Source organism: Delphinapterus leucas, chromosome X (genome assembly GCF_059928025.1).
Source record: "Delphinapterus leucas isolate spDelLeu-1000000601 "Yukka" chromosome X, BTC_Dleu_Yukka2, whole genome shotgun sequence".
Lineage (NCBI taxonomy): Eukaryota > Metazoa > Chordata > Mammalia > Artiodactyla > Monodontidae > Delphinapterus > Delphinapterus leucas.
Genome location: NC_143150.1, coordinates 126,796,249 through 126,815,545, shown reverse-complemented (window position 1 = coordinate 126,815,545; position 19,297 = coordinate 126,796,249). Strand labels below are relative to the sequence as shown.

The window sequence follows — 19,297 nt, the reverse complement described above, 5'->3', positions numbered from 1 at the left end:
AGGCCTCATAAGCATAGCTCTCATTTTTTTGAGACCACAAATATGAGGAATTCTTTAAGGCCATGTCATGAAAAACAGAAGGAAAAAAGTACTTTATTCTGCAAAAAATTAAAGCAACCCTTTGTTGAAGCAGTCGGCGCCCGACTCCAGGTCAGCACGTGTGCGCACTCACTGTCTATGGCATTCGTTTCCATTGTCCACTGAGGCGGCCATTGTTTCGTTAAGGTTAGATAGAGGCTATGTCAGAGCTACAAAAGAAATCACCTTCCTCTAGGAGATCATCTCTTTGCCATCCTCATTCCCAGATAACACGCTAAAAGAAGGAACCTTGTGCACCAAAAATAAACAGGCCGACACTCTCCCCTTGCAAACTCTATTTATAAAACTGGGAACCACACGGATCTTAATGCAGTGATTCTTCTGATTCTGCCAGCAAACTCAACTTTTGATGCCGTCCCTGCTTCTTAGCTCTGAGTTTTAGAGTACACGTGGCGAAAGCTACTGCTCTCCAGAGATCTTTGCAATAGTCTTAGTAGCTAAGGAACCAAAGTAAGAGGAAATGCGCATGCCCTTATCCCTCCCTGAATAAGGATGTTACCGTTGTACAAGTGATGATACACGAAGCAACCCTATGGACTTGTTGAGCGCCTACCACGCTAGAAAGGGAACTTTGCCTTTTCGAGAAAATGACTGCACTAGAAAACAATTAGCAAACATGCCAAGCGCGCACATAATTAACGGCTAAACCATGGGCTACAGAAGTTCTAGCACCGTGGGGTCCAGTATGACAGCCACTAGCCACTTGCAGTTTCTGAGCACTTGACATGTGGCTAGTGTGAACCGAGATGTGCCGTGAGGATGAAACACGTACATCAATCACTCTTGTACTGATCACGTGTTGAAATGATGTTTTGAATATATCAGGTCCAATACATTGTCTAGTACAATTAATTTTCACTATTTGGTTTTACTTATTAAAAACTGTGTTTACTCGGAAATTTAAAATTATATATGTGGCTCCCATTATATCTCGACTGAACAGTGAATTGGGAGGCTTCACTCTGGCGGGGTTGGGGGTGTGGTCTTTCCTAGGCCTCACGTTCTTCTAACTGACTTCCTTTGCATCTTTCACCTAGTGGGTCTGCACCATCTCTCTTTGAAGCTAGCCAGGCTTACTTTCCTAGGGTTCTCTTCTGAAACTGCGGTGGCACTCAAAGTTATGAAGTGAGGAGAAGGGGAGATGGGAGGGAAACTGGAGAGCACTGCTGCTGTTCAAGATGGGCTTTGCCGGAAGGACAGTGACAGGTGAATCTAATCTGGTTTGAAAGAGACGAGGAAAGACCACAGAATTCAGATGTCTGTCAGTTGCTGATTTTGAGGCTGCAGTGTGAGTGTGTGTGTGTGTGTGTGTGTGTGTGTGTGTGTGTGTGTGTGTGTGTGTGTGTGTGTGTGTGTGTGTGTGTGTGTGTGTGTGTGTGTGTGTGTGTGTGTGTGTGTGTGTGTGTATCATGAGAGTCTGATATCGAAAACGTCACCGTCTTCAGACCTAAGTTGACTATCCGTACTACACTTGTGGAGGTGTTTAAAAGGGTTTCCCTCCACTTAATTCCAAGTGGCCTTCTGGTCATTTTCTAAGGAAAAGAAACATACTGTCCTGCTTCCCAAGGAGTCCAACCAACTAGGAGAGGGAATACGCGGGCACTTAAAGGTCATGAGGATTCTTGCCCAAGGACTGTACCTATATCAACAAATCACTATGCAGTTCTCCTTAAGCTTTTAAGTTGAAATTATGGATCTCATTATTCTATTCATAAATTCAAGAAATTTTATGAAACCAAGAATAATCACTCTCAGGGGTCCCTGAATCAATGTCTGATTAACTCAAGTTGAACAGACTCAACTCCATTAAACAGTCACTTCCATCTATATATTAGTTGATTCAGTTCCAGTACACATTTTAAGAATTGAGGTAAAACTTACATACAGGGAAATGCATAAATAAATCTTAAGGGACAATTCAACGGGTTTTGATAACCAACCTAACCAACAGCTTAATCAAGATATGTTTTCATTGCCCCAGAAAGTATCCTCAAGCCCCTCTTCCAGTCAATTTTCACCCCCTCAGGTAATCACTGTTCAGATTTTTATCACCAAATTCCTGTAACATTTTAAATTGTGTTTATAAATGTAACATATGCAATTTACTTTATAACCACTTTAAATGCTTAACGGGACAAAATTAAAACCCTAACAAGGTAAACCTTCCCAAGTCCTTAGGTAGCTCTCAGAAATCTAATAAAAACTTACAAATGTAGTGAAACTCTAGTTCTAGTGAACATTCTAACGTTGGCTTGAAACAAACGACTTTATGCTTTCACCTTAAAATCAGAGGTCTAAAATAAATTACATGTTTCAGATTAGAATCTCAAAGCTAACCTGTCAAATTTCTGTAGTGTGTCATATTCTCTTTAATGCTACAAACCCTTAAAATACAAACGTATGTTTTAGTCCTAAACTGTAACCCAAAATACTGATTCTATGCCTATTATTTACGTTTTCATTTTTTTTGTTGTAACATCATTCTCAAACTTCCAGGGGAGGAGGGAAAAAAGAACTTTATTTACTTAAGGAAGCAAACTGGTCATCTCAAAGAAGTTGAGGTTACCAGGTCAAGGATTAACAGTCAAAGATTTGAGAATAATTCACAAGACCCGAAGGCTCACTGGTTCTGCTGGTACCACTCATGTATACCCATTGGGCCCTCGCTATCGTGGGTTGGACAGGGTTTCCAATTCCCCAGCAGATGGGAATGTTTCTGGTCATGAGAGTTCCCCCTAGGAATTTTTAATCATGTCTTTCAACTCTATCACCTGGTTTGGGTAGCTGAGGTCGGGTAACCACTCCAGTTGCTTTACTACTTGATTGGATTCAACCCATTTCTTTACTGGCCGATTCTTGTTCTGTCTGGCTTCAAGTCATATTTCTGTGGTGACATTTACCTCAAAGGGCCATTAGGATATTGAAGTCAGGAAGTTACAGTAGGAGTCTGTCAAGTGGTCATTATCGTTTCTCATATACATTTGCATAAGGCCTACCATTTTTGCTTTCCCTACACCACAGTCTACACCTTGCTGTGGAGCTATACCCACTCGATACAGTAACCATCTCTTTCTAACACCTGCAAGAACAGACAAGGCACCATCTTCCTAACCTGGGTAAATAGATGGAAGGTATCCTTGAACTTAGCACAGCCTAATGCCAAGCTTGCCAAGTCAGAGAATTAGGCTACTATGATAGTTTTCATCACCTCATATATATGAACCTGCTGTTATATCTAGTGAAAATACTTTTAAAAGCATAGTAAAAGCTCTATCATAAATTCCTAAGCCAGGAAGTTACCTCACTTGGTTGTAAAAATCTTTTGTGCTGGTCCTCACTGAAAGCCTTGTACATTCAGGGGTAGCCTCAGGCTTTTTAAATAGCTGAATTTAAATTTTCATATTTCTGTTCCAAACAAAAAAAGCCAGCGCTACAACTGCGCTCTTGTTAACAAACATTTGATATGCATGACTCATCTATTTTGCTGGGGAGTTTCAAAATTAGAACAAAGCTTTTCACTTTTCCCTACAACATTTAGCAATTAAAAACAGAAGTCAGTTGAATAAAGGTAAAAGATGATGTGTCCTGTTTTTCTCATAATCTTATATACAGAGATAATTTCAGCTTGATTATCACAAAAAGCAATTTTATATTGAGAAAAATAATTTCAACTAGATATTTTTAAAAAACTTTTATTGACGTATAGTTGCTTTACAATGGTGTGTTCGTTTCTGGTGTACAGCAAAGTAATTCAGTTTTATCTATCTATATTCTTTTTCATATTCTTTTCCATTATGGTTTATTACAAGATATTGAATATAGTTCCCTGTGCTATACAGTAGGACCTTGTTGGGTTTTTTTCTTCTTTTTAAAAAAAAATGTATTGCGGTATAGCTGGTTTATAAACTAGATATTAAGACCCAGAAACAAAAGAGGCTGGTTCAGTAACAAAATGATGGATTGATGGGTGGGATCACACTTGTCTCTGGATGGCAGGCACAGGAGCAATAATGGGACTCAGTTTTCTACCTGACGGTCACCTTCTCACCTGGGATCATTCCTTTCACACCTCGGACTGTCTCACCTGGATCCATCCAACTACCACCATCTCAAGTGAAAGCTGAGTTAGAACTATGATGGCAATTAAAAAAATTTGTCATGACCCATTCTTATCATTCTTTATATCACACCAGAAACAACTCTGCTGCTCTAATCAAGCATCTAAATATTTCAAGGCAAGAAGGTTGTGTGTGGAATAGGGTAAGGGGAGACATGATAAAGAATTCCTGTGTTATGGGGAGAAACTACATTAAGATATATGTCAGTAAAACCATGACTTTGCTCTTCATTCCTAATGCTCAACCATTTGGCCTCCCCAACTAAGGCAGATTATTTCATATCTAAGTACTAGCCTTGGAAATCTGCATTGCTGAATCCAAATATGTAAGAGGGATTGTCTTCAGAGGCAGGTACACGTGATCATGCTCCAATACAAACCACCTGGTAGGATTCTGAATCTGACACAATAGTTCATTCCATCCAAATTGGAAAGACTATAGATGATAAAAGGTTTGGATCATGTTTTAAAAAAAGTTTCAAAGCTGAAATTTGGGAACGTTATTCTGAAAGTAATACCAAAGTAACTAAGCCTTATATTCATTCATTCATAAGATTCATCTCTTATTCCAAAATACTGGAAGACGTTCTACTGATGTCTTCTCATTATTCTTCATGAATGTAACTAAGAAGGAAACAGGATCCAATGCCCTTTATGAATCAATTTTTTTACGGCAAGAGCACAGACATTCAAGTATGTGTTACATACTACCTTAATAAACAAGTTAAATTTAATCTCCACTGAGAAAAGCTAAATTTGCTTCTTGAGTTGTCAATTTTAGCAACCTTGGTTGAGTAAACTGGATACAAAGCCATTAAACACATGCAGTAGCCAAAAATGAATCTTCTCATGATTCAAAGACATGGAAAGATATCCCATGCTCTTGGATTGGAGGAATATTGTTAAAATGGCCATACTACCCAAAGCAATCTACAGATTTAATATGATCCCTATCAAAATACCCATGACATTTTTTCACAGGCCTAGAAAAAATAATCCTAAAATTCATATGGAACTGTAAAAGACCCAGAATCGCCAAAGCAATGCTGAAGAAAGAGAACAAAGTAGGAGGCATAACCCTCCCAGACTTCAGACAATAATACTACAAAGCTACAGTAATCAAAACAGCATGGTACTGGCACAAAAACAGACATATGGCTCAATGGAACAGAACAGAGAACCCAGAAATAAACCCACACACCTACAGTCAATTAATCTTCAACAAAGGAGGCAAGAATATACAATGGGAAAAAGGCAGTCTCTTCAGCAAGTGGTGTTGGGAAAGTTGGACAGCCACATGTGAATCAATGAAGTTAGAACTCACCCTCTTACCATACACAGAAATAAACTCAAAATGCCTTAAAGACTTAAACATAAGACATGACACCATAAAACTCCTAGAAAACATAGGCAAAACATTCTCTGACATAAATTATACCAATGTTTTCTTAGGTCAGTTTCCCAAGGCAATAGAAATAAAAACACAAATAAACAAATGGGACCTAATCAAACTTACAAGCTTTTGCACAGCAAAGGAAACCACAAACAAAATGAAAAGACAACCTACAGAATGGGAGAAAATATTTGCAAATGATGTGACCAACAAGGGCTTAATTTCCAAAACATACAACAGTTCATATAACTCAACAACAACAAAAAAACAAACAACACTATCCAAAAGTTGGCAGAAGACTTAAATAGACATTTCTCCAAAGAGGACATACAGATGGCCAACAGGCACATGAAAAGATGTTCAACATTGCTAATTATTAGAGAAACACAAATCAAAACTACAATGAGGGGCTTCCCTGGTGGCGCAGTGGTTAAGAGTCCGCCTGCCGATGCAGGGGACACGGGTTCGTGCCCCGGTCTGGGAAGATCCCACAGGCCACAGAGCGGCTGGGCCCGTGAGCCATGGCCGCTGAGCCTGCGCGTCCGGAGCCTGTGCTCCGCAACGGGAGAGGCCACAACAGTGAGAGGCCTGCGTACTGCAAAAAAAAAAAAAAAAAAAAAAACTACAATGAGGTACCACCTCACGCCAGTCAGAACGGCCATCATTAAAAAGTCTACAAATAACAAATGCTGGAGAGGATGTGGAGAAGAGGGAACCCTCCTACACTGTTGGTGGGAATGGAAGTTGTTGCAGGTATGGAGGTTCCTCAGAAAACTGAAAATAGAATTACTAGATGATCCAGCAATCCCACTCCTGGGCATATATTCGGACAAAACTGTAATTCAAAAAGATACGTGCACCCCTATGTCCATAGCGGCACTATTCACAACAGCCAAGACATGAAACAACCTAAATGTCCATCAAAAGATGAGTGGATAAAGAAGATGTGGTAGATATATACAAGGGAATACTACTCAGCCATAAAAAAGAATGAGATAATGCCATTTGCAGCAACAGGGATGCAACTAGAGATAATCCTACTAAGTGAAGTAAGTCAGAAAGAGAAAGACAAATACCATACGATATCACTTATATGTGGAATCTAAAATACGACACAAATGAACCTATCTATGAAACAGAATCACTGACATAAAGTACAGACTGGTGGTTGCCAGGGGGGAGGGGGCTGGGGGAGGGGTGGAGGGGGAGGTTGGGGTCAGCAGATGTGAGCTTTTATATACAGGACGGATAAACAACAAGGTCCTACTGTAGAGCACAGGGAACTATATTCAGTATCCTGTGATAAACCATAATGGCAAAGAAAAGAATGTATCTATAGGCATAACCGAATCACTCTGCTGTACAGCAGACATTAACACAACACTGTAAATCAACAATACTTGAACTTAAAAAAAAAAAGAATCCTCTCCAGAGAAGATGAAGTTCTGTGTAGTCCAAGAGTTCCTTTTCTCCTTTGTCCTGAGAATCCTAAGACTTAAACTTAAGAGACCAATCTTTACCACAGTGGCTTCTCATAATCCAGTTTCTGAATGCCACCATATTTGCAGTATCACCTTATCCTTATTCCAGAGCTGTTCAACGAAGAGCCATGGATGACTGTGGGTTGTCTGATGTGGTTCCAGAATCTGACTCTAAATATACCTTGAGAACATTCTCACAAGGGCTCATGTGGGGTAGGAATCTAACCCTTATCTGCAAGTGACAGTGGATCACGACTTTGGACGTTCAAGTTGGCCCCTAGCAGGATACACGTCATCCAAGATCAGACACCTGTCCACAAGATACAAACAGCACCTCTGGTGTTCGGATGGTGGTCTTAATCCAGTGGCTGTAGATGGAGCAACTGTCAAGGTTTCCATAGACAGAGAATGCTCTGACATAAAACGACACAACAAAATGAATTGAAACATAAAGGTTCATCTTTCTTTTAACCCAGCAATTTTTTCCTTATTTCAAAGTTTACATTTGAATGCTTTTTAGAGCTTGGTGAATGGCTGAAAAATTCTTTTACAGACCCGCATCTGTTTTCCCTAATCGGTTTTTACCATTTCTTAAGCTATTTTATTAAAATAAAAGAAAAAAAATAATTTAAAGACTTGGTGTGAAAATCAACGGCAAAAGGACACAAAAAAAGTGAGTATAAACAAGGCAAGATAAGCCAAAGGACTAAAAAGCTAAAAAGCCAGGACTTTGACGGGATGCTGGCTTAGAGAATGGCCTGCTAGGATGAGCTTGGGCAAGGACGGTGAAGTCCGCTGAGCCTTTATCTTCTCCAAAATGCTATGGCAATTAGACATCCTTTCATAGTTTTTCTCTACCATCTCAATGTGGATTTAGTCACTGGTTACCGGTAATTCCCAAAATGAGTATCTATTGCATATCCGGGTATTGTATTCCCTGTGAAAGAACTCGATTCTCAGAATGTGTGGAGAATATGATATCCGTCATTGATTCTAAGTATTTGTTTAGCTAATAAACTAGGTCCTCTGATTTTTAAAAGAAAATGGGGAGGGGGCTTCCCTGGTGGCGCAGTGGTTGGGAGTCCGCCTGCCGATGCAGGGGACGCGGGTTCGTGCCCCGGTCCGGGAGGATCCCACATGCCGCACAGCGGCTGGGCCCGTGGGCCATGGCCGCTGAGCCTGCGCGTCCGGAGCCTGTGCTCCGCAACGGGAGAGGCCACGGCAGTGAGAGGCCCGCGTACCGCAAAAAAACAAACAAAAGAAAAGAAAATGGGGAGGAAGACGAGATGATGAAGAGAAATAGTCCATGTATGATCTAAAAATGTGAAGTGCTACAGCTGATCCAAATTCTGACCACTTTTCATGGACTCGTTCTACACCCCATAACTAACTCCAAACTCAACCCAAGGCAATTTTCTATTGCATTCTTCCCTTGCAGAAAACAAAACTCTGGCTAAAACCCACTAATTTTTAGAATCCCACCAAATTACACAAACATTTCCTGGGAGTTGACCTGATGTTGCCTTTTCAATGCCTCTATCTCTGAGTCCTAGACTGCCTTGGCCTCATACCCTCTGTCCTCTAGTTTTAAAAAAAGTTGGTACTTACTATCAAAAAGCTATTTCACTTGCTTGTTTAAAAACAAGCTATGAAAACAATGGGGATGGGGGTGGGAGACCTTCAAACTCTTTTCATTCTAAAGAAAAGCAGAAGTGAATCCCAGGAAGGAGGTGTGGATTTATAAGGATGTGGCATTTCCTCAGGATTTGGTGGGAATTCATTGATTTCATTTACAACAATTGAGAGTTGCCTCTGGGCTTTGAGTGTTTTTAGCTCCAGCTGGCACAGGGATTATTTTCCCCTGGAAGGCTCATACCCGAACACAAGGACACCTTCAGGCAGAGGAAAAGGAAGAAATAAGGTCTAGGAACCTAGGATGTGAACCAGGAAATTCTTTTCCACTGCGCTGATTTAAAAGACTGTCATGCTGGTGCCTAACAAATCCCACCACCTTTTTTGGAGCTTACTAGTGCTGGGACATTTTCCCTTGGATGTGTGATCGTTTTGCATCAAGATATCCACACTATTTTCCCAATAACCAAAAATATCATTTCCTGAAAAGAGTGAGGGATGCTAATTGTAATTGTGAAATTTACACAGCGTTCCTCAAGCCCTCACTAAACCTTCAAAACCAAATAAAGTTCAAACTCAGATGCAATGTTAAAGTCCACTGAACCCTCATCTCTCCAAAGCCAGTTCCTACTTATCCACCCTCAAACACTTTCTATTCCTATAGAATGAACTCCTGGCTTTGTGTACATACAACTCTTCATTTTTCCATCCCCATGCCTTGGTTTGCCCTGCAAGCAGTGCCTCTCCCGTGTCTCCACAGGCCCGAATGTTACATACCCTTGAAGGCAGCCTCACACCGTGTATGACCTCTCCCAGGTGAAAGAAATTTCTCACTTCTCTGAAATTCCAAAGTATATAATCCCAACCTCTCTCATGGCAATTCATTTTTCTATTTGGTATTGCTCTTTCATCTTAGTTGAGATAGTAAGCTCCGTGTGGGCAGGGTCCTTTCCACCTAGCACAGGGCAACACACACAAGGAGGACACTCGCCACGCACTAATGGAATGAACTGGTGCGACCACTTACCAAACCAAAGTAACTGACCTCAGACAAAAGTTGACACCCTCACCCAGAAATATGTGTTTAGTGAACACAGCTCGGAGATCAACAGTGTCCAGAACAGGAAGAGGAGAAAGTCAGGTTAAGCTAAATTATCCACATCTTGGAAATAAGGCAAAAAAGAAGACTGAGTCGTTCTGGTGTCATACTAGAGCGGACTCCATGAAACCAGCCTAAGGAAGGGGTCATCTGACTCTCCAGGCTGGGATGTAACGGAGTTTGACTTTCTATTTACTATTGAGGAGGGCTTAGTCTCTGCAAAGTTAAATGTTAACTTAGAGAAAACTGATGGTATGCAACTTATTTTGCTCAAAGGTAATGATTTTATTGCCCCTTAGGTCACCAACCAGTTTTGCATTGAATTTAGCTGTCTTACTCTAGCATCCTTTTACCTCCCAACCCCCATGTTTGTACGTGTCAGTCTCTGATACGAATCCTCCTTTAAGCCAGCTTTATCATCTTGCTTATTCCTTCATCAAAGATTAAATGAGGCAGACTCATTTGATTATTATATGAGATTTAGATGCTCAATTTTTTAAAATTATACTTTGAGAATATGAATAACTATGAATAAGGGCACACGTAAAAATAGGTACTGCTGGTATCATTATTTTTCTACTTATAATTTTCTTTGATTTTTATCTAGAATCAACTTCCTAAGTACCAAATTTATTCACACACACATTTCTTTCCATTCCAAAGGATTTATACAGAAATAATAACAGTGAATGGAATGAATATTCTTTACTCTTTGTCTAGAATAACTTCTAATGGCATGTACGTGTCTACTTGAAAGTCTGCTGCCATCAGTTCAGTAATACCTTTATTTTAAAAGCCTGTATGTCAACTAAATACCTAATCTTTTGAAATAAAAATAGAATCTGCTTGTAAATTTTGTGAATGACACATCTATCTATCATTTGAAATTACTGAACATTACAGAATGTAATTTTACATGTTAGGATGAACAGCATTTTTGTAAGTTCAAGCCATACTAATATTGCATTAGGAGCGAGACAGTTGTTCTGCAATCACTAAAGGCCATAATAGAAACCAGACACTAATGCTTTAAGAAGTAACTAGCTGAAACTGAATGAAATAATCACCTAATCCATAATGCATTTGTAAGATTTTGCCATACAACACAGATAATTTTTTCTTTTCTTTCTTTTTTTTTTTTTTAACTGAAGAGAAATAATTCTTTCTTATGGTCCTAAACATCAAATGCTATCACGTCATAAAAACGAAATATAGCACATGGATCATTGTTTTGTTCATCCATTTAATTCTATAATACCTATTCACTTCACCCTATAATGAAAACATTATGCTTGTTCACTATTATTTACAATGTTGTTAAATCAGCAAGGCTCCAAATGCTCCCTCGAAAGATCACTGCCAAAATCGAATCTGTTCTAAACGGAGGGTTGGAAAGACCTGGGTTCCGCAACTCGCCCTTGCTGTCAGTGCTGCCTGCATGCTCTTGACTTAACCCCAACATGCTGCAGTTGTGGTCAATTTCATGGAAACATATCTGACAACCAAGGTGTATTTAATACACACCTGTAATGGGATGAATTGTATCCCCCCCAAGAAAAGGCATGTCCAAGTCCTAACCCCTGGTATCTGTAAATATGACCTTATTTGGAAATGGGGTCTTTGCAGATGGAATCAAGTTAAAGTGAGTTCATACTAGAGTAGGGTGGAGCCTAATCCAATGACAGGCGTCCTTGTAAGAAGGAGATTTGGACACAGACACAGAGACGCACAGGGAGGAGGCCACGTGACGACAGAGGCTGAGATTAGAGCGATGCAGCCACAAGCCAAGGAACGCCAAGGATTGCCTGCATCCACTAGGAGGTGGGAAGAGGCATGAAAGGACACTCCCCAAGAGCCTTCAGAACGAGCAAGCCCTTGCCAACACCTTGATTTTGGACTTCCGGCCTTCAGAATGGCAAGAGAATCAATGTCTGTGTTTTATGCCATCCAAGTTTGTGGTGATTGGTTACAGCAGCCCTCAGAAACTAATACAACACCTTTTAAATAGTGCTTTTTTGGGCTCTTCTTTGTAAGAGTGATTCAAATCTACAAGATTAGGAATGCTAAGGAAAGCTGGATCAGGGAGAGCTGTGATAGGGGCGGGGGCAGAGCAAAGCAGTGGATGGGGAGAGATTCTCGAAGGTTCTAGTTCCTTCTAATTTCATCCATGTTGGATATCTAGCTTCCGCAAAAACTCTGACTTTAAGAAGATTCCCATTGGAGAAATATAAAGGGTGAGGGTATAAAAACCGTGATCAAGCAGTTTTCATATGAAAAATAGCACACAGAGATACTCACCTCCACATGTTGACATGTTTGGATGAGTTTAGCCAAGAGCGTCTCCAGTTCCGTGTTCCTCTTAATAAGGTTGGTGAGGTTACTCTCTAAGTTTTGCTGTTCAAAAAAAAGAGAGGAAAATATTATTCTGCATACTTTTAATACTTTAGTATATACAAAATTACTCATACTCAGGAAAATGGATACACTTTTAAAGAAATCTCAATGAAATCTACACAGTTTCAAGTACTTATAGATTTAAACTGGATTTTGAAAAGTCACAGTGTAAAAGATTATTTTCAAAATGTTCAGATCTCACTCTTTTTGTTCCTGCTTCCTGTACGAACTCAGGCATATTTCACTGAATAATTAGTCATAGGTTATTTCCAGGTTGTGAACGAGGGAGAAAAGAGGTAATTGGATTTCTAATTCCTTTACCTGAATCAGAAATGGCAATAATAGAAGGAATATATTCCCACATCAAATCAACTACTGTTGGATTTTTAGAATTTACCATCTTATGGGCAGGCTGAGGTCAATCCGTGGGACGAAGGTCTGAACTGTCCAGCTATTGATGACACTGTGGTCATTTATAGGCATTGATAAGAAGTCCTCATCATACACGTTTACTCATAGTACGTTTCACTGTACACGCTTCTGTTCTTTGCCTATCAACCTATCAATGCCAGATCAAATTTCCTTCAATGCTACATTTTTCACATCACTGTTCTCCTTAAGAATCTAGAACTATTCCCTGTTCCTTTAGAACATCAACATTTTTTGAAATTTAGTTTATTGAAGTATAGTTGATTTACAATGTTGTGTTCATTTCTGCTGCCACATGCTCCACCATGTTTCCCCTCAGGTCCCCACTGCCCCCTCGCTCTTCCCCCCTTCTCATGTCTGCATTTCCTTTCATTTCTGATCCTCGGAGACTTTCCACTTACGTTTAAGCTTGGTTATTATTCTTTAAAATCCATTTTAAAATATTTTATCTGTAATTCTCATGTGTTCAGAATTCAGAGGGAGGTTTGGGGCATTATTTCATCTGGACTGGAAGATCAACAGGAAGATCTTCCATTTCGACTTTGAGACCCTCAAAGTGTCTCAAATATAAATATTTTAAGGGAGAAAAAGAATCGTTTCTCCCCTGAAGGGTGGGATACCACAAAAAGTCAGAGAATGAACCAGACAGAGTGATTTAGGTGCGACTTAATGACCTCATGTTTGCATCAACGAAAAACTTGCTTTCAAAGCTCTTTACCACCAGCACAAAAGCCAAATGTTTTTCTACCGCTTGAATTAAACAAAGTGCAACCACTTTATGGTCCGAGACTAGAGAATAATTTCGACGCCTTCCATTATTCAGTGTCTTTGACTTAGATGTGACCACTTTATGGTATATTTATTTGTCAACTTCTTTTTGTATGTTCGTCTTAGGGAATCCTTTTACTTTTCTTTTTGGCTGACCCTTCAGAGCAGGAAATTACCAGGGAAATACATCATGAAACTGTTTAAAGTTCAACTGTCATAGGTACGACTTCTTAAGCTAGTCAGCAAGAGATCCAAATAAATATAATCTAACACAGTTAGACTTTACAAACATCTGCTTTTCCCTCCCTTTATTAAGGATACATCATGTATAAAATCTGTTTTTAATCAACTAATATGCAGACTAAAGCCTGTGGTTTAAACACATTGACCTACCTAGATCCTTTGGGGTTATTCAAATTTAAAAAGTACAAGTGTTACTGAAGCCCGCAAAGAATTACCAAGTCACTTAGAAGTATAATAAAGGGAAATGAAGCTGAGAGAGAGACTTGTTTCCAAGAGGTACCAAAGGGACTGACAACACGTTTCAAGAGAGCCCGGGTAATGGGCAGGTAAACAAATCCAGTCCTCAATGAACCATGCATCCATAAGCTTCCACTACGGGGACTTCTGTGGAGTTTTCTCGAATTTAACTGTATCACTAACCTCGTGTGTGGTGATCGGCAGGTCCTGTAACCCCTTGATTTTGACTGTGCCTTGTGCAAACGAGAGATAACATTTTTTGGCATCAGAGTCTTGGGGCTAAAGTGGATATAAGTATCTACTTCCCTATGGATATCTAAGGAATTCTACAGAGTACCCCCCCAAAAAGTTCTAGTTTCCTGTTCTCACCTCGAAAACATCAATACATTTCCATCTCCTTATGGAGCTGAACTTTGTAGAAGTCCAAGGAGTCAGGCATGAGTGGCCACACATGTAGAGTGAGGGGCCGGGGGCTACGACCCCAGTTGAATTCTCCTGGACAAATGACGCTTGGGCTCAGTTTTCCCATCCATGATGTGTAGAAACAATAAATGCACCCATTTATGCTACTGTTCAGTTCAGAGGAGAAAATGAAAACACACCAGGAACTATACAAATGCTTGTTGAAGAAATCATGAATTGTAGGGTGAAACATTGTTTGGTGTCAGTACCAGACACTACGGGGGGCCAACCCCATGCCTGCAGCAGTCACCGTTCTCAAGCTTGCTGGTGGCTTTTTGCTGCAAGTAGCTGTTCCTTTAGGCTCCAGGGCTTTTCCTGGCCCCAGGCAGGGCGGGCGGGGGGGGGGGGTGGGGGGGGTGCTGGGGAGGAGGAGGGAGGTTGATGCCCCTAGGAGCAGCCCTCATCCAGCAACTATTGGCAGTCGGTGGATGAACTGCCCAGCTTCCCCACCTCCAGGTGGGATCACTCTGAGTCGTGTTTCAGAAAATCTCCCGAGCGCCCGCACGGGCAGGAGCCCGATGCCCACAGCAATCACCTGCCCCTGACCATGCCCTCTTTCCGCTTCCTCTCCTTCGCTGTTCCGCCTCCCCTCTCCCTTCCGGATGCTTCCGGGATCACCTCCCAATTCGAATTCTGAGTTAGGGTCTTCTGGGAGAATTCAACTAAAACTTTTTCCATAGACGTCCTAATCTGTTAGTTTTGAGTATTCCTTCTTATGAGGAATAGCCAAATTAACAGAAGATTGTATTGCTTTTGAAAGATATTTGCTAATACAAGGGTTTGTTTTCTCTTCCCGCTTTCTAACCTTTTGTACAGATCACATAGCCTCCAAATTCCAGGCTCTAAACCAGCAGTGTCATTAGAAATACAGTGTGAGCCACAAATGGGAGTCACATCTAAAATTTTCTAATAGTCATATTTCTTTAAAAAAAATTAAAAAGAAACAGGTAAAATTAATTTTAACAATACATTTGACTTAATTTCCAAAATATTATTATTTCAACACATAATCAAATATTTTAAAACTGATGAGCTCTGGTACATTCTTTTTCTTTCTTTTTACTAAGTCTTTGGCATCTGGTGTGTGTTTTATACATATACCATATCTTGGGGTCAACAAAGCTTTTCTGCAAAGGGCCAGGTAGTAAATAGTTTAGGCTATGTTGGCCATATGCTCTCTGTCGCAGCTCCTCGATTCTCATGTTTTAGTAAGAAAGTGGTCATAGACAATATGTAAACAAGTGGGCAGGGCTGTGTGCCAATAAAACTTTATTTACAAAAACAGGTGGTGAGGGCTTCCCCGGTGGCGCAGTGGTTGAGAGTCCGCCTGCCGATGCAGGGGACGCGGGTTCGTGCCCCGGTCCGGGAAGATCCCACGTGCCGCGGAGCGGCTGGGCCCGTGAGCCCTGACCGCTGAGCCTGCGCGTCCGGAGCCTGTGCTCCGCGACGGGAGAGGCCACAGCAGTGAAGGCCCGCGTACCGCAAAAAAAAAAAAAAAAACAACAGGTGGTGAGGGAGATTTGGCCCATAGGCCAAGCTCCTTCCTGGGCCCGGGCACATGCTCTTCCCTCTGGAATGCATCTGCATGGCAGAAAGTAATTCTACTACCAAGGAGAGAGCATAACAAAACCACAGTATGTGTTGAGTACCTGCTGTATATCATGGCTTAGTCCGTTCCCATTATAAATCCTCAAACATTCACTGTGGGACCAATTAGCATGGAAAACTGAATATTCATTGGAGGACACTTCTGAAATTGAATGTAGTAAATCAACTAACTAGTAAGTTCATTTAGCAACTACTATAGATTGTTAAAACAACGACTTCTACCCTTTAAGGCTTTTCTCACTGGTAGTGTTGAGTGTGAACCCAAGAAGAGGGACTTGACAGTTTAGAAGCATTCTGAAGGGATGCTATACCACTCCATTAGATCACAAGATCTCAGGGAAGGCCAATACTACATTGTTGAAAAAACAAGCGTTTACGTGACTAGACAATCTAGCAATTATCACTGACACATCTATTTCAATTTCTACCTAAAATCAAGTTGTTCCTAGCCTTAATTCATTGTCTCTCTCCCGGGTATTTTTTTATAGTACTCCTTTTACTTTATGAAGGGAAAGGAAGCCTTTGTTGAGAAAGATGAGGCTTTTGTAAGTGTGCGACTATTCGTTGTAATTCAACACGCCCCCTCCTGCCAAGCCATCACCACCAAAGAGGAACATAAATAATTCAAGATGGTCCTTCTAAAGGTAAAGATGCAATGAGTCAGATTTCGTTTCTCCATATTAAGCAAAAGATTGGGTACAAGTCAAATTTGTGAAAGACAACATTGTTAAACATGTGTTGCTTCAAGAGTGAGGCTCCCCTGCATACTTTCTCCGGAAAGGATGACTAATTTTTCCTGTAATTTTTGTTTTAACACATACACTTCTAATGCATTTTCATGGAGCCAGACTCAGCCTCCTGAGTTGATCACTGAACAATCATGGCAGGATAGCTGATTTTACAACCCATCTCAATACAAGCCTTTAGGCATGGTTATGGACACCAGCTGAGAGGAGTAAATCCAACTTAACAGATGACCTTTGTACTTCTACATACACCGAGACCCAATCAAATAGCAAGGTAAGCAGACAAAAATACCCCTCATTTTAGCCTTTGGAGACCTGTACCTAAGGATCAGATTACAGGAATGAATGACTTGTCATTGAGGACTACTATGAAAATGTATGCCTGAAACAGGAGATTTCAGTAATTCCTTTCGGGTTTGTCCAGGCCTAAAGAATGTTTGCCCTTATTCTGAAGTCAACGCTTCAGAATGTCTTTAAAGTATAATATTAAGTCTGGATACCTTTCAAGGCAAACACAGATCTGGCTTGTTCCATTCCATAATATTCAGAGTGACACTCAGGAACTGTGTTCATGGCCCTGACACCCAACACCGCCCCTCCAGCACAACCAGGATATGAACACGTCGAGTGCCACCATCCGTATTTTTTTTTCTAACCAACTTTAATCACAATCCTTAATATAAAAACACACCCATATTAACACATGCCACCTGCATAAAAGCATAAATTCTTAACATGTAACTAAACTCTTCAGATGTTTTAATTACGTTGCAGGAATTTAAGGCTATCTTCAGGTTCAACTCACGACAGACCGCAAATCTGTGTGATTTATGCTGGTTTGATTTTTTAATGCCTTTTTTCATTGGTTATGATAGCTAACATTTCCAAATGCCCTGGCAAGACAGGTCGCCCAGGGAGCTTCAAAAACATAATAAAACCCAATCTGCATACAAATTTAAGTCTAGTGTTCCATGGACGACAATTTAAGCCATTTTGATATGCAATACTGTAGTTACCTTGTCAGGTTTTATTTGATATTTCTATATTAACACCACAGAATCGGCACCATATATTTATAAATTCCATCGTCAGGAGTTCAGTGTTTATTACTGTAATCTGGTAGTCAATAATATACAGAGAACAATTTTTAAATACCGTTTACGGCCTAGAAGAACTTTCAGATGTTAACGGAGATAAATACATCTCTTAGTATAATTATATTCATTTAGTTGTGATTTTAGCAGATCCAACGATGACTACTTATTTCCAGGTATTAGAGATGTGAGTGGCCTTTCTTGTTCATTCGACATCCCTCGGCCCTATTTCTGCCTGTAGTAAGAGAGCTGAGCAACTGACCAATAACACATTTGTCAGTTTTGAGAATCAATATTGAGTGAAGGGAGCTGGACTCCTAGGAAGCTTTGAAAGTCTCTGAACTTAAAAATAATGAACTCCTACAAACTAGTGGTTATCAGAGGGGAGAGGGAAGGGGAGAGGGACAATATAGGGGTGGGGGGGGGAAAGGGTTATTATGGGATTATATGAAATCATGTGTGTGAAACTTTTGAAAACTGTAAAGCACTATGGAATTTAAAGAATCTTTCATTCAATAAAAAAGGAAAATCTCGATTATTAAAAAAATAAATTGATCTCCTAAGAGAAATGTTCTAGAGAAAATGACTATGACTTTTATCATTGGAACATACGGGGAGCATTTTGTAAGATGACAGCATAGGGGTAAGAGCCATGAAGGTCCAATATGGCAGCCGTCCTGCAGTCTTCTTTGGTCACTGGCCCCAGTCAGGTTCTCGAATTTTCCTCAACCCAGCACTCTGGGCTGCCATAGAATTAGGTGGTGGGGCTTCCCTGGTGGCGCAGTGGTTGGAGTCCGCCTGCCGATGCAGGGGACGCGGGTTCGTGCCCCGGTCCGGGAGGATCCCACATGCCGCACAGCGGCTGGGCCCGTGAGCCATGGCCGCTGGGCCTGCGCGTCCGGAGCCTGTGCTCCGCAACGGGAGGGGCCGCAGCAGTGAGAGGCCCAGGTACCACAAAAAAAAAAAAAAAAAAAAAGAATTAGATGGTGAAAAGATTATGGGACTATTGGAAAACACACTAATAGTAGTTATTTTGATCAAGTGAGAGCTTTCAAGTTGGGGAAATATTTAATCTCCTAAACCAGGGGTCAGCAAACTACAGCCCACAGGCCAAATCCTGCCTGCTGTCCCATTTTCTATGGCTTGCCAGGTAGAAATGGTTTTTAAATGATTTTTTTAAATCAGAAGAAGGATAAAATTTTGTGACACATGAGAAATATATGAAATTCAAATTTCTTTGTCCATAAAGTTTCATGGGAACACAGATACTCCCATTCGTTGATGGTTTCTCTCTGCTTTTGTGCTACAGTGACAAAAACTGAGTACTGGCCCTTTACAGAAAATTGCTGTCTCCTTGGGAAAAAAAAAATCTTAAAAAATAATCCACGGCCTTCTTATTTATTAATACAGAGTATTTTCTCTATTGCTCCAAACCACTTAAAAATTTCAATGTAACTCAATTTGCTTAACATGAGAGTGTGGGAGTATGGCTAAA

General features: G+C 40.6%; 1 protein-coding gene across 7 annotated transcripts in view; it reads right to left on the bottom strand.

Moving 5' to 3' along the window:
* MID1 (midline 1) overlaps positions 1-19,297 on the bottom strand; it is a 643,355-nt gene that overhangs the window by 73,604 nt on the left and 550,454 nt on the right. For all 7 annotated transcript variants that reach the window (XM_022559856.3, XM_089904801.1, XM_089904802.1 and 4 more), the window contains one exon: positions 12,120-12,215. In XM_022559856.3, coding sequence (XP_022415564.1) covers positions 12,120-12,215 — 96 coding nt within the window. The remainder of the gene's footprint in view (positions 1-12,119; positions 12,216-19,297) is intronic.